This window comes from Mytilus trossulus, chromosome 13, assembly GCF_036588685.1.
Source record: "Mytilus trossulus isolate FHL-02 chromosome 13, PNRI_Mtr1.1.1.hap1, whole genome shotgun sequence".
Classification (NCBI taxonomy): domain Eukaryota; kingdom Metazoa; phylum Mollusca; class Bivalvia; order Mytilida; family Mytilidae; genus Mytilus; species Mytilus trossulus.
In genome coordinates, this window is record NC_086385.1 from 27,681,049 (window position 1) to 27,695,744 (window position 14,696).

The 14,696-nt window shown below is 33.8% G+C and overlaps 1 protein-coding gene across 1 annotated transcript; it reads left to right on the top strand.

Moving 5' to 3' along the window:
* Positions 1-6,339: 6,339 nt before the first annotated feature.
* On the top strand, positions 6,340-7,788 carry LOC134694211 (uncharacterized). The gene has a single exon (XM_063555207.1). It carries the CDS (start codon positions 6,340-6,342, stop codon positions 7,786-7,788), a length of 1,449 nt encoding a protein of 482 aa, XP_063411277.1.
* Positions 7,789-14,696: the final 6,908 nt, after the last annotated feature.

Sequence of the window (14,696 nt, forward strand, 5' to 3'; positions counted from 1 at the left end):
CCGTAATGGACAAAAATGAGAAATTGGGTATGGGGTTGTCAGCTTCTGGTGCACTTTCCCACCCGGTCATTTTTATGAATAAAAGGGTCTGGGACAAGCTTTCAATCCCACTAGGTGTGGGTAAAAACTTTGCCGTAGGAAACTGTACAGAAAGAGTGAAAAAATGAGCCCATACCCATTACTGTATAGGAACATCAGACTTTAGATGGACAGTGACGTCTTCGGGTGCACTTTCCCACCCTGGAATTGATACGAGTTGAATATATGGATAAAAGCTATCAATCTAACCACCTGCGGTCAAGAACATTACCGTAGGGGGATGGCAGTAAAGCCACTGCTGCCACCACCCGTAATGGACAAAAATGAGAAATTGGGTATGGGGTTGTCAGCTTCTGGTGCACTTTCCCACCCGGACATTTTCATGAATAAAAGGGTCTGGGACAAGCTTTCAATCCCACTAGGTGTGGGTAAAAACTTTGCCGTATGAAACTGTACAGAAAGAGTGAAAAAATGAGCCCATACCCATTACTGTATAGGTAAATCAGACTTTGGATGGACAGTGACGTCTTCAGGTGCACTTTCCCACCCTGGAATTGATACGAGTTGAAGATATGGATAAAAGCTATCAATCTAACCACCTGCGTTCAAGAACTTTGCCGTAGGGGGATGGCAGTAAAGCCACTGCTGCCACCACCCGTAATGGACAAAAATGGGCTCATTTTTCAGTCTTTCTGTACAGTTCCCTACGGCATAGTTTGTCCCACACCTAGTGGGATTGAAAGCTTGTCCCAGACCCTTTTATTCATGAAAATGCGCAAGTGGGAAAGTGCACCGGAAGCTGACAACAACATACTCAATTTCTCATTTTGGTCCATTATGGGTGGTGGCAGCAGTCGCTTTACTCCCACCCCCCTACGGCAAAGTTCTTGACCGCAGTTGGTTAGATAGAAAGCTATTATCCATATCTTCAACTCGTATCAATCCCACGGTGGGAAAGTGCACCTGAAGATTTCACTGGCCATCCAAAGTCTGAGGTACCTATACAGTTATGGTATGGGCTCATTTTTCAGTCTTTCTGTTCAGTTTCCTACGGCAAAGTTTTTTTTCCCACACGTGGCGATGTTGTTTTTTTCATGTCCAACGTACATTCTTTCGGCAAGCCTCGCAAGCTCCATACGTTAAAGTTTGCTAGCGGATATGGCTCAAATGAAAGGTAATAAATCAGAGCAGGGCCCACTGAAATGAGTTTTTTGGGGTTAAAACCATTCTGGGAATTGAATCCCACCTACACTTTTTCAATAACATCCAAATATTAAAGAAAAATCCTTGGCTCTAACTCCAAATATGGACTATTTTATGTTAAGGGGGTTCTGAAGTCTTTTGAAAGCTTCCGATGTGCTATTTTTTAACCTTTTCTAATTAATCGGACCAAATCACTACTTTTAAATTACTTTAAAATTGATTTTTTTTTACAGTATGCTTTAATCCCCCTTACTTGCTATTTGAGGCATAGAACATGAAGAAATACATTTGGAAGGGGTATACAAAAAAATGGCAAGTAACACACTGTCCACATTAAGGACTATATTCGTCGATAACTGGGTATCGTACTTGGACCATTTGAGGCGGCCGAATGTATAGAAAGGCAGTATATAGTAATTCTTTCGAACATAAGATATTTCTTATTTCGTTTATTTGAAAGCTTATACGATAACTGTGTATCGTACTCGGACCATTTGAGGCGGCCGAATGCATAAAAAGGCAGTATATAGTAATTCTTTCGAACATAACATATTTCTTATTTCGTTTATTTGAAAGCTAATACATTGTACACAGGAACGAGTTTAAGTCAACTCACATTAAATAGTTATTCTATGCTACGCCTACAACAGTAAAGACCGTAATGTTATCTGATCTGTAGGTTTGTTCGTTCGTTCGTTTGTCCGTGTATCCATCCATTTATACTGTATTAGATTGAATCTAAGACGACATTGTAGTCAGATCAAGTTGAAACTAAGTACACATGTTTATTAAAATATGTTCTTTTTAAAATTATTTACGGTTCTCTGAATATGGAAAACAATTGTGCGAGCAAATTATCATAGACAAACACTGTTTTTTTTTCTTCTTCTAATTCAATTCGTTTACTTTTTATTCTCATTTCGTATCCGTAAATTACTAAATAACTATTATGAGTTAGGGATATACGATCAGTATTTAATAGTTTATTTGCAATCCTCGATTTGTGTTTACCATCTAGGTTAAGAGTTTGGAAAACGGAGATAACGTAAAGAAGACCTCAAAATATAGTATATGCCCTTCTCTAAAGAGTAAAATACGTAGAGGAGCGCACTTTCCATTCTATAAATACATAATATATAATTACATAAAGTATGTGTTTGTGTAGGGGAATAAAAATAGTTCGCCAAAAAAGATTGTTCCTTTGGTTTTTGTGTATTTTTCGCTGTGCATTTGCTGATTAAAGATACCCTATCTCCTTTGTTGTTCTATTGTATTACGATATTTTGACTTTTTACGATTTTCTGGGACGTTCTCTCTTTACTAATTTATATTGATGCAGTCATTTAGCAAGCAAACTAGTCAGTACATTAGGCTACAGACAACATTGCTGTTGTAGTGTCCCTTCTGACTTGATATGATGGATATCTCTAGTTATTTAAAGGTTAAAAAACAATATAAACCGTATTGGTTTTAACAGAACGTTGTTTCATTATGTCGTTTTGTGGTTTTCTCATATACCACATTATGATTCTTTGACAAGTTTATTCTCATTGTGTTCTTCAGTGGTCGCTAGAAGTGGTCGCTAGCTTGATTGGTCGCTAGGATTGGTCGCTAGCTTGAGTCTGGTTAGATTTCCGGTAATTGTTCTGCATAGACCACACCACATTGGAGTCCCTGTAAACATTTTTCAAGTGGACCACAGTTACATTTGTACCCACCCTACCCCATCATTACATAAAAGTTAATAAACAAATGTCTACGGAAATACTTCTGTCCGAACAATGTGTTAAGGGGAGCTTGGTAGCTGATGTCTGCTGGAGAAAAAAATCAAGGTTGCTGTTTAGCTTATTTTTTTTCAAAGATAGGTCCAAAGTTGGGGTCGAACACCGAACCCCATTCATACCAAAAATGTAATAAAAATTGTTTTCACTAGGTGCAAAGGGAAGCTGGGTAGGTGGGGTCTACAGTAGAAAAATCCAGGGTGTTGTTCTGCTTAGTTTTTTTTTCTAAAGTAGGTCTAAAGTTGAGGTCGTATACCCTACAAAAACCCTTACCAGACAGTTAATAAAAATATTCTGCGGCAATACTTTTATCTGCTCTAGGTGAGAACGTAAGATAGAGATCTAGGGCCTACTTGATCAAAATTACAAGTTAATTTATAGCACGGATCAATCGTTTTTAAGCTAATAAATAATTTACTTTCCCACCATACTTTGAATACAAAAATAAACCTTTTGTCCAGTCATATTTAAGCGAAATCCACTAGTTCAGAGGTAGAAGTTTTGTGTGGCAAAAAAAAGTTTAAGCACGAGTGCAACTTTCTTTTCTTTTAATGCAGAATTATTATTACTTTTCATGAACTATTTGACAGGGTGCCGATAATAAGGAAAGCTGTTTCACCCAATAGTGCAATTTTGCCATCATTAAAAAAAAACATAATTATTTACGATTCTATAAACACTCCAAGTGTTGACTATTTAAAATGTAAAGCGGGCAGTACGCTGTGTAATATATCGAAAGCGATTGATTTTGGATTTATATAACTAATAATAACATAAGATGTATGTTTCATTATAATTCGTTATTTTGATTGGCTAACTGCACATCTCATGTTACATTACACAACAAAAAGCATTATGCATGATGACACGAGGTCCCACAATAAAGTGCAAAGGTGAATTTAATAAAAACTTGATAAAAATCGTGTTTTCATGATCCTAGCTAAAACATGTAATTATAAATATTGAATGCTTCTTTTTGTAACTTCATAGGGTTGTAAAAGCGTTGACCGTGCGTATATTTTCAGAATGAAGCGCTTCCGCTTTTCATACAAAATGTGTTTCGGTCATCGTTTTACACCTCAATGAAGTAACAAAAAAAAGCATTCAATTTTTAAATAAACCAGAAATGAAATTTTAAAATTCATTGAAAAGTGTCTTTGACTGCTTAATTATATTTTAAAAACTGATGATATAGTGGTTATATATTAATAAAAACATTTTAAGTACGTTTGAGTCTTATGCAATATTTGTTTTTATATATTTGAAAACTGACTGCTACCGACTGGTTGCTTGAGCCTGGTCCAACAAACTCCGCATTTTCATTACAGCCGATTACATTGAATGTGTAGACAAAGGTAATATCTTTGGATCGCTTGTTTGTTAGCTGAACTATGAAGTAACTAGGTAAGGTATACCACTCTCCTGTAGAAGGAGCCTAGTCCTACAGATAGATTGATTGTTTATTTGTCGAACTAGTCTACTCTTAAAGGAGGGTAGTTTGCCTAACCTAATAATACAAGCAAGCTAACCAAGGATATGCTACCTTTGCCTACACACTCAGTGAAGTCGGCTGTAACTTTTTTACATTACAGGTTGCAACACCTTGCCAAATCATTAGGTTCCAATAAACGTTTGGAAAATTTAGTTAATGTGCTTTCCCATAGGGTTTAATGCAAAACAATTATCTATTATGGAAACTTGCAAAAACAATATCAAAATCGAAATCTAAGTGAACAATGAAGTTACTCACATTAAAAAAGGTTGAGACATTGATGGCCAAATATTTATTTTTATTCTTGCGTGTCTTATTATAATCAGACGGTAATTTTAGAGTTTACAAAGAAATTTAATATTAAGACAAACATAAATAACGAGTTTCATTGGTGAAATTAACACTACAATACAAATGTGTGCTTGTAGTAAAATGATCAATGAATGAATCAATCAATCAATCAATCAATCAATCAATCAAATGATCAATCAATAAAATTGAGAATGGAAATAAAAAAATGTGTCAAAGAAACAACAGTCAGTCTAACCAAAGAACACAGCCGAAGTTGGCAAAGCTGTTGATACATTGGACCCGATTCCCCCTATTCAAATGCCAAGGGGCTATGGTGGCACTGCTATTTTATGGAAAAAAGAATTAGACACTCTTATAACACCTTTAACCATAGGAAATGAGAGGATACAAGGAATTGAAATATCTGGTGAACCCAATCTTATCATACTTTCTGTATATTTGCCTTGTAAAGGTACTTCTGACCATATAGATGAATTTCAAGACTGCATAGCTCTTCTAAATGAAATAGTCTGCACCTACAAACTTACTCATCAAATTATTATAGGTGGTGATCTTAATGAAGATATCATAAATGGTCCATCCTCACAAAGAAAGGCCTCTTTTACTGAATTTATGGAAGATCATTCTTTAGAAACAAAATTTACTGGCAGCACATTTATACACTCTAATGGCCATGATACCATTGTTATTGACTATTTTCTATACCAGAATTCATATAAACATTCTGTTCTTGAAATCAAGAAACTAGACATAGGTGCTAATGTCTCAGACCATTATCCAATTAAAATGGTCCTTCAACATCGCCGTTATTTAATTCAGCAAAAATCGCTGAATGATTTTTTAAAACCAAAGATTAACTGGGATAGAATTGATAAGGAAAAGTATGAAAACAACATCAACTCCAAACTCTCAAATAAGAACTCAGAAATTAAATCTGTTGAAGACATAACCAATGCATTTACTCAACTGAATGAAATCATTAAACAGTCTACTCAAGCTCTGATCCAAACTAGAAAAATTGGCAGGAAAAGACCAAAACTGCAAGTTATGAATGAAGAAATTAAAGTCGCTCTCAAAAACAAAAAGATTGCATTTTTTAAATGGAAAATTAATGGTAGACCGAAAGAGACTGATAACTTATATTTGAAAAATAAAAAACAAACAACACATGCTTTAAGAAAAGAATGTAGACTGGAAGTTGCTAAAAGAAGGCTATGTGAACGTCAAAAATTGGTTGATGCTAGAACAGCGGATCGTAAAATGTTCCACAAGATCATTAAAAATCAAAGAGGAAAATTATCAAAGTTTATTGACCAGTTAATTGTTGATGATGAAATATTTTATAATGAAGATATAATAGAAGGCTGAAGTACACATTTCCATCAACTGGCAAAGAAAATACCAAATCCAAATCATGACAATGAATATCTTGAGTTGATTGAAAATGAAGCTAAAATTATAATAGACATTTGCAAAGAGCGTTTCAAACATTGCCCAATAACAAACAAAGAAATGGAAAAAGCAATATCTGATTTAAATAGAAATAAAGCAGTTGACTACTTTGGCATTAATGCAGAAAACATCATACATGGTGGAAAACAACTTCAACAATATTTACAATTACTTTTTGATAAATCATTTGAATGTGGCTGCATATCTGACATTCTCAAAATTGGAATATTGTTCCCAGTATATAAGAATAAGGGTGATATTAAAAGTGCTAAAAACTACCGTGGTATTACCGTAACTCCAACATACTCCAAGCTTATAGAGAAAATAATCAAGATAAGGGAGAATCCAGTTATCCGGAAAAATCAGAATCCACTCCAAAGAGGATTTACAGAAAACACCACCCCTCTATTATGTGAACTTATGATTGAAGAGTTTGAACGTGAGAGCAAAGATTTAAAACTTCCAACATATATAGCCCTTTTAGATGGTAAATCTGCATTTGATGTAGTTGTTCATTCAAATTTAATACGGAGATTATATCAAGCCGGTATTTCAGACCAATCTATTATATTAATAGATAGCGTATATAAAAATGCGACTTCATGCGTTAAATGGAGAAACAACACTTCACAGATGTTTGAGATAGAACAGGGTGTACGACAGGGTGGAGCCATTAGTGCTGATTTATATAAACTTTATGTTAATCCGCTATTGAATATTCTAAGTGGAACAGGACTGGGTGGACATATAGGTGACATTGGATGCTGTGCCCCAACTTGTGCTGATGATGTAGCCATAATTTCAAACAACCCTATGGAACTTCAAATGTTGATAGACATTGCTGCCAACTTCAGTAAGAGAGAGGGCTACACGTTGCAACCAACAAAAAGTGTAGTCATACCAATTAGTACCTCTACTAAATCTATTGAAATCGATGAAAACTTTTGGAACATCAATAAAAATCCGATGCCAGTTGTAGAACATTCCACACACATTTTAATACAAAAATGTCAAAAAAAATCTGCAAAACTTACTGCTGAGGAGAACATGAAAAAAGCGAGACGATCACTCTATAGTCTTATGGGTACAGGTCTACATGGAAAGAATGGTTTGGATCCTGAAACAGCTATAACGATCCTATATACTTATGTCATGCCTATTTTAACCTATGGCCTTGAAATCTTACTTCCATCTGGCCGTATTTTGGATTCTATACATCAATTCCATAAGAAAATGATAAAACAAATACTGTCATTAGCCAAAAATACAGCTGATCCTGCGGTATACATTTTAAGTGGATCTCTACCTATGGAGGCTGAGCTACACCTCAAAGCATTATCTCTATATGGAAATATTACAAGAGCAGATAGATCTACCATTGAATGGAGACTAGCAGAAAGACAACTACATTTAAAGACAAACCAAAGTAATAGCTGGTTCATCCAAATCAAGAAAATATGTTTGAAATATGACATTTTGGACTGTCAGGATTTTTTAAATACCTTTTAGGAAAATTGCAATGGAAAAGTTTAATCACCAAAAATATACATACCTATTGGAATGACAAAATTAATAAAGAATCAGAGAGATACTCCAGCTTAAAATACATATCGGGTGAATATATGGCAAAAAGAATACATCCAATTCTTACAACAAATACATCAAACTGTAGAGACATAATCAAATTACCCATTAGGACCAGATTTGCAACTGGCAATTACATCTTACAGACAAATAGAGCAAAATTTAATCAAAATGATGTATCTGCCGTCTGCAGAGTTTGCGGTAAAGAGGATGAAACCATTTCACATTTTCTGATTTCATGTACACCTTAAGAAGCTGAGAGAATGTCTCTCTTGAAATCTCTCCGAGAACAATATATCAAAGTGCTAGAACTACTAAACATTAATATGCATGATATAGATGTAGACTTCATCCATGTTATTATCAATCCATATCATCGAGTAAATTATTGTGGTACCTCTCTAACCAGTGAACTTTGTGCTTTTATTAACATCCATATAGAGCCTGCTTGTAGAACATTAATATATAAGCTTCATTTACACAGATACAAACTTTTAAATTTAGATCAGAAAAGATCTAGAAAAAATAATTTAAAATCATAGCCCTATTTAATGAAAAAAGGTTGTGTGTGGACTGCAAATCTCATATTTTCTATTAGGGACTCATTTTTAGATTTTATAGACGAGAACGTGTGTGATTTGTGTATAAAGATATACCGACATTTGTAAATAGTGTACATCGTTATATATATTCTATTGGTGATTGGATATTGTAATTCACTACTGTATGACATTCTATTGGTGAAGGGATATATTGACTTCATACTGAAGGTGTGCCTATATTGGCAGAAAATATACAGATACAGATACAGAAGGCCACCAATGAGTCTTCAACACAACGAGAAAATCCCACAACCAGAGGCGGGCTTCAGCTGGTCACTAAATAAAAATATATACTAGTAATGTGAAAATGGACGTCACACTTAACTTAGACAAAAAAAAAACATAAAAAAACTAACAAAGATCAGAATCTACTGTCTTGGGACAGGCGCAAAAATACGGCGGGGCTAAACATGCTTTGTTAGATCTCAACCCTCCCGCTATACAATTACATCTAGTTCATGTAGAATAAACAAACACACAACAATATGCACAGAGAAACTCAGTTTAAAAGAAATCCGAGTCCGATGACAAAATCATGAGTAAACAAAAGAAACTACACAAAACGAATATGATTCATAAATTAACAAAGAACTACTAGCAGTAACTGACATGCCAGCTCCAGACCCCAATCAAAAATATCGAAAGAATATATAGATATAAGAAGATGTGCATGGTATAACTGCCAATGAGACAACTCTCCATCCAAGTCACAGTGTGTAGAAGGAAACTATTATAGGTTAAAGTACCCTCTTCAACACGAATCCTTGGCTCACACCGAATAGCAAGTTATAAGGATCCTCCAAAATGACAGAATGTGTTTTGGTGATGGTGATGTGTTCGTAGATCTTACTCTACAAAAAATTGTTGATGCTTACAATTATCTCTATCTATAATGAACTAAGCTTAGTAGTTTCAGTGGAAAATATTTTGTAAAAATGTACAAATTTATGAAAATTGTTAAAAATTTACTATAAAGGTCAATTACTCCTTAAGGGTTCAATTGACCATTTTCGTCATGTTGACTTATTTGTAGGTCTTACTTTGCTGTACATTATTGATGTTTACAGTTTATCTCTATCTATAATAATATTCAAGAAAATAACCAAAAGCTGCAAAATTTTCTTAAAATTACCAATTCAGGGGCAGCAACATAACAACAGGTTGTCTGATTCATCTGAAAATTTCAGGGCAGATAGATAATGACCTAATAAACAATGTTACCCCATGTCAGATTTGCTCTTAATGCTTTGAGATATAAGCCGAAATCTTCATTTTACTCCTTTGTTCTATTTTTATCCGTGGCGACCATCTTGGTTAGTTGGCAAGGTCACCGGACACATTTGTTATACTAGATATCCCAATGATGATGGTGGCTAAGTTTGGTTGAATTTGGCTGAGTAGTTTCAGATGAGAAGATTTTTGTAAAAGTTACGACGACGGACGACGGACGCCAAGATATAAGAAAAGCTCACTTGACACTTCGGGCCAGGTGAGCTAAAAAAACGAGAAGCGAGAACGACACCAACAAACGACAACTACTGTTTTTTACGTGATTTTATTTATTACTAGACCAAATATTTCATGATTTTTTATTATCTAGGACTGTATTTTTTATTAACAATTGATAACCAAGTTTAATAAAAGCATATGTGTGTATAGCAAACATATTAACTTTGGCTTGAAAGACGTCTATTTAATTGTTTTCGACTCGCTCTGCTCGGTCGGAAAAATTGACAAGAATAAAATCCTAAGATTGAACGCGTTCGTTCAACAATCTTATTAAAATTAATATATTTTATGGGTTATTGTTGAAGGTCGTACGATGACGTATTGTTAACACATACTTCCTTTGGTTTCTTATGGAAATTTGTCCATTGACAACAAGCATACCACATCATCTACTTTATATAAGTATTGTATAAATTACAACGTATTTTGGTGATCTTGCAAAATGATCGTAATCCCGAAAATCGTAAACATATTTTCTTATCTTAAAAGGGGGCAAGAAGGGTTCCATTAACAGGCCAATAAATAAGATTACAGTTAATTTAAAAAAAAAAAAAAAAGATAGGGGTATTTTTTCTCTCATAATAAGAGTAAACAGATTCACAACAATGTCAATTTCAAGAAAGCAGACAACAGTTAATTAGTCAATAACAGTACAGCATCAATGATCTTGAATATATATGCCACTTTTATCTAAAATATAAAGGCACAGAACCAGGACATAGGAGCACAGAACCAGGACCGTTTTTTTATCACCAGCACAGCGTCAGGACAATTCCGTTTAACGAACTTGCACGACTTGTGCAATATAATATTGTTGTAATATAATTTGCATGGTACTTATGACGCATCAGAGAAAAATTAAGCAACAAAACAGTCGTTTTATTGCCGTTCTGATACAATGTAAACAAACCCAGCAGCACAGAATCATGACCCACCAGCACCTGACAGGACCAAATCACCAGCACAGAACGTTTTCTCGCAGGACAACCATACCCACCGTGCTTATTGTTTAGATTGATAAAGACTTTTGCATCCGTCGACATTATCTTCGATTAAAGTAGTATTGATCTGACAACCGCTATGCATGTATACTTTAACGACCTTTAAATGAATGACAAATGACAACATTGTCATTTTTTGAATGACAATTAAACTGTGTTGGAAAGATAACATAAATACTTTTGTTTTTCATTTTGGTTTTTAAGAAATCAAAAACGAAAAATGAAAACACTTTCGTTTTTCATTTTGGTTTTTATGAAATTAAAAACGAAAAATGAAAACACTTTCGTTTTTTGTTTTTTGTTTTTGATATTTCAAAACGAAAAACGAATGGACGCAGATATACACGGACCTTTCCGTTTTTCGTTTTTGATTTTACTAATTTTAATAAAGAAGAGTTTTTGATTTAATTTCAATTATATCTTGATGTGTTATGTAAAATGTTTTCCTTTCTTGTTTCACGGTCATTCATAGTTAATATATTGACAATGTAAACACCGCGGTGTTCTTTCAACATAATGTAGACAAAATAGACCGTATGACTTCTGAATTGAACTACGGTGATAAAGTAATCAAAGACTTTCAAATTACCTTGTTTATATCTTTGATAAAGAATACATTTTTATATTTAGATGTTAAACGAATCACAAATTTAAATTGTACAATATAATATTATATAAAGATGGTACAAATAAATAGATTGATGACAACATCACACTAACAAGGGAGGTAACTACTATTAAAACTGACAAAAAAAACTAGCCCGGTCGTTAAAGTATACATGCACAACGGTTGTCAGATCAAAACTACTGTTAATAATCGAAGAAAATGTCGACGAATGCAAAAATCTTTAACAATTTGAACAATGAGTTTGCGTGAACTTTACTTTGAAGTTTAGAAAGGTTGATCTAAGATTATTAGAATTGATGGCCAGTATTTTACGAACAATTTTCCTTGATCAATAGATTAAAAAAAAAATTTCTGCAATTTCACAATTCAAACTTGGATAAGCGTTCAAGTATTTTGCCATTCGGAGCCTATTCGGTATAAGTTTTGCTTATTTGTGAAGGCTATATGGTGACTTTAACTAGAGCTAGGGCGTTGATGGGGGATTATGGAATTGAGAATAGTGGACAAAAACTATAAATAATGGACCAAGAAATAAATAAAATACGAGAATATTGGTGTTTTAAATATAAAGAGAAGAGGATAATTGGCAAAAAGTATAAAGAATAGAGAAATATGGCCTAAAATATCAAAGAATACATAAATTAAGAACCCCGAATCCAGACCATCATACTAGTTTAGTTTGTCTCTGGGAGATTTTTATTGTTTATCATACGGTTTCTCTTTAATTCTATGTCTATTAATTAAGATGCGAGCTTTCATTATTTGACAACATAGTACATATCACATTATAAAAAAGACTATTATTTTGCAAACTACCATATAGATTTCCGGTAATTGTTCTGCTTAAAACCACATTGGAGTCCCTGTATTTTTTTTTTCAAGTTGACCTCAGCTACCCATCCTGCCCCATCATTACAGAAAAGTTAATAAACAAATTTCTACGGCAATACTTTTGTCCGCACAATGTGTAAAGGGGGTTGGATAGCTGATGTCTACTGGAGAAAAAAATCAAGTTTTATCATTCAAACTGATTTAATTTGAAAACGAGTGCATGGACCCCTATTTTTTAAAACGGCAATTTGCTTCATTTTCCAAGGAGATTATGTGACCCAATTTTATAAATTTGTAAATAGCGCTATTTTTTTTGATTTTGATAAACATGCAGCACAAAAATGACGTTTTTTTCCTCTATTCGTGAACATTTGATAAATATGAGTTATTTCTGAATAAAAATTGTATAATTTTTAATGATACTTATAAAATACAGAAATTTACCGATTATTTAATAAAAAAAAAACAATAAGTGTTTATCTTTTAAAAAAATAAATATGTCTTTGTTTCGAAAAAGAAAATACGGACACAAATCTGAATTTTGAGCAAATATACAGAATTTCGACCTCATTTTGTTCAAAAAGTAGCACATGAAGGTATATTTTTTTTTATTACATATTTGATTTAATCAGGTAAAAAATAGCCTATATGCAAACTTTCATCAACTTGTAAATACAGGTTCAAAACTGTATCGTATGCCCTTAAAGGGTGGTAGTATACCTAACCTTATAATGCAAGCAAGCTGACCAAGGATACTACCTTTGCCTACACACTCAATGCAATCGGCTTACATAACGCTTTACATTACAGGTTGCAACACCTTGCCAAATTATTGGATTCCAATAAACGTTTGGAAAATTATTGTAATCAGACGGCTTGGGTGACCCTGATTAACCCGAACGACGTAGGAGTTCGTGTTAAAGGGTCACACGAGCCGTGCAGATTAAATCCAATATACCGATTTGATTGGCCGATAACTGTTACATGTAACACATGACGCCATCAATTTACGTGAACGTTTTAGAAATATGCAAACGATATTCCGCGATCCACTGCTCCTAGTAAAGTTTCTTGTAGAGTAAAGAAAACACGCCTTGATGTGGTAAGAGGTTGGTAAGTTTTAAATATTTTTTTTATATTTAGGCTTCTTCCTAAATTGTTATATTATTTGCGATTTAATTGTAACTTTTTTCTATCGTTTCTGTTAAATTTATTCATATTTTTTTTTTGCAATCAGTGACGATTTATACTCACGAGATATTGTATTTTCAAATCGGTGTTATTGAGTAAAGATTAATTGCTTTTTTTCCCTTAATAATATGCTTAGAGGAAGATGAACCGCGGAAGATGTTAGTACATACATTTAAAATGTTAAATAAACAGACACAACGATTCTCTTTCCAATCTTTAACCCCGACCCCAAATTTAGATTCGATACCCAAATAGTCCCTTTATAGGAATAAATATGCCAAAAATCGTAATGAATTTCATTGAGTCTAAAACTTATTCAAATCAGATTTTATTTATTTGAATATTCTTAAGTACAGTCATGATTTCTTTTTGGCAATTACAGAAAATTGTTATTATCTGTTCTGACTTTAAAACACTGATACTCGCACATTTAACACATGTGGTTCTCAAAACTCAAAGGTGTCTATGCTATTTATGACAACTTTTTATACCTCCGCCTTCAAAAAAGGGGGGTATACTGTTTTACCTCTTTCTGTCAGTCCGTCCGTCCGTCAGTCAGTCCGTCCCATGAATATTTTTCGTCGCATTTTTCTCAGGAACTACAATACAAGGATTTCTGAAATTTGGTTTCAGGGTTTATCTAAGTCATTTATTCCATGTGATGCGTTTTCAGATTGATCACTTGACAACATCCTGTTTACCGAAACACTTGTATGATTTTACACATGATAGCCAAGTTGAAAATGTTCGTCACATTTTTCTGAGGAACTACAATACAAAGATTTCTGAAATTTGGTTTCAGGATTTATATAAGTCAGCTATACCGTGTGATGCGTTTTCAGATTCATCACTTGACAACTTCCTGTTTACCAAACACTTGCATATTTTTACACTATTTATATTATCCACTTGCGGCGGGGTATCATCAGTGAGCAGTAGCTCACAGTTTCACTTGTTAATCAAGTATAAATTTACAAAATATGTTTAGAACTATATGATTTTTAGGTTTCTAAGCATAGATATACATGTAGTAGGTCAGGATCTGCGAACTCTCACTGACTGACTGAGCAC

What these genes read in the sequence shown, in the direction of transcription:
- LOC134694211 (XM_063555207.1), top strand. Translation starts at nt 6,340, where the DNA reads ATGGAAAAAGCAATATCTGATTTAAATAGAAATAAAGCAGTTGACTAC.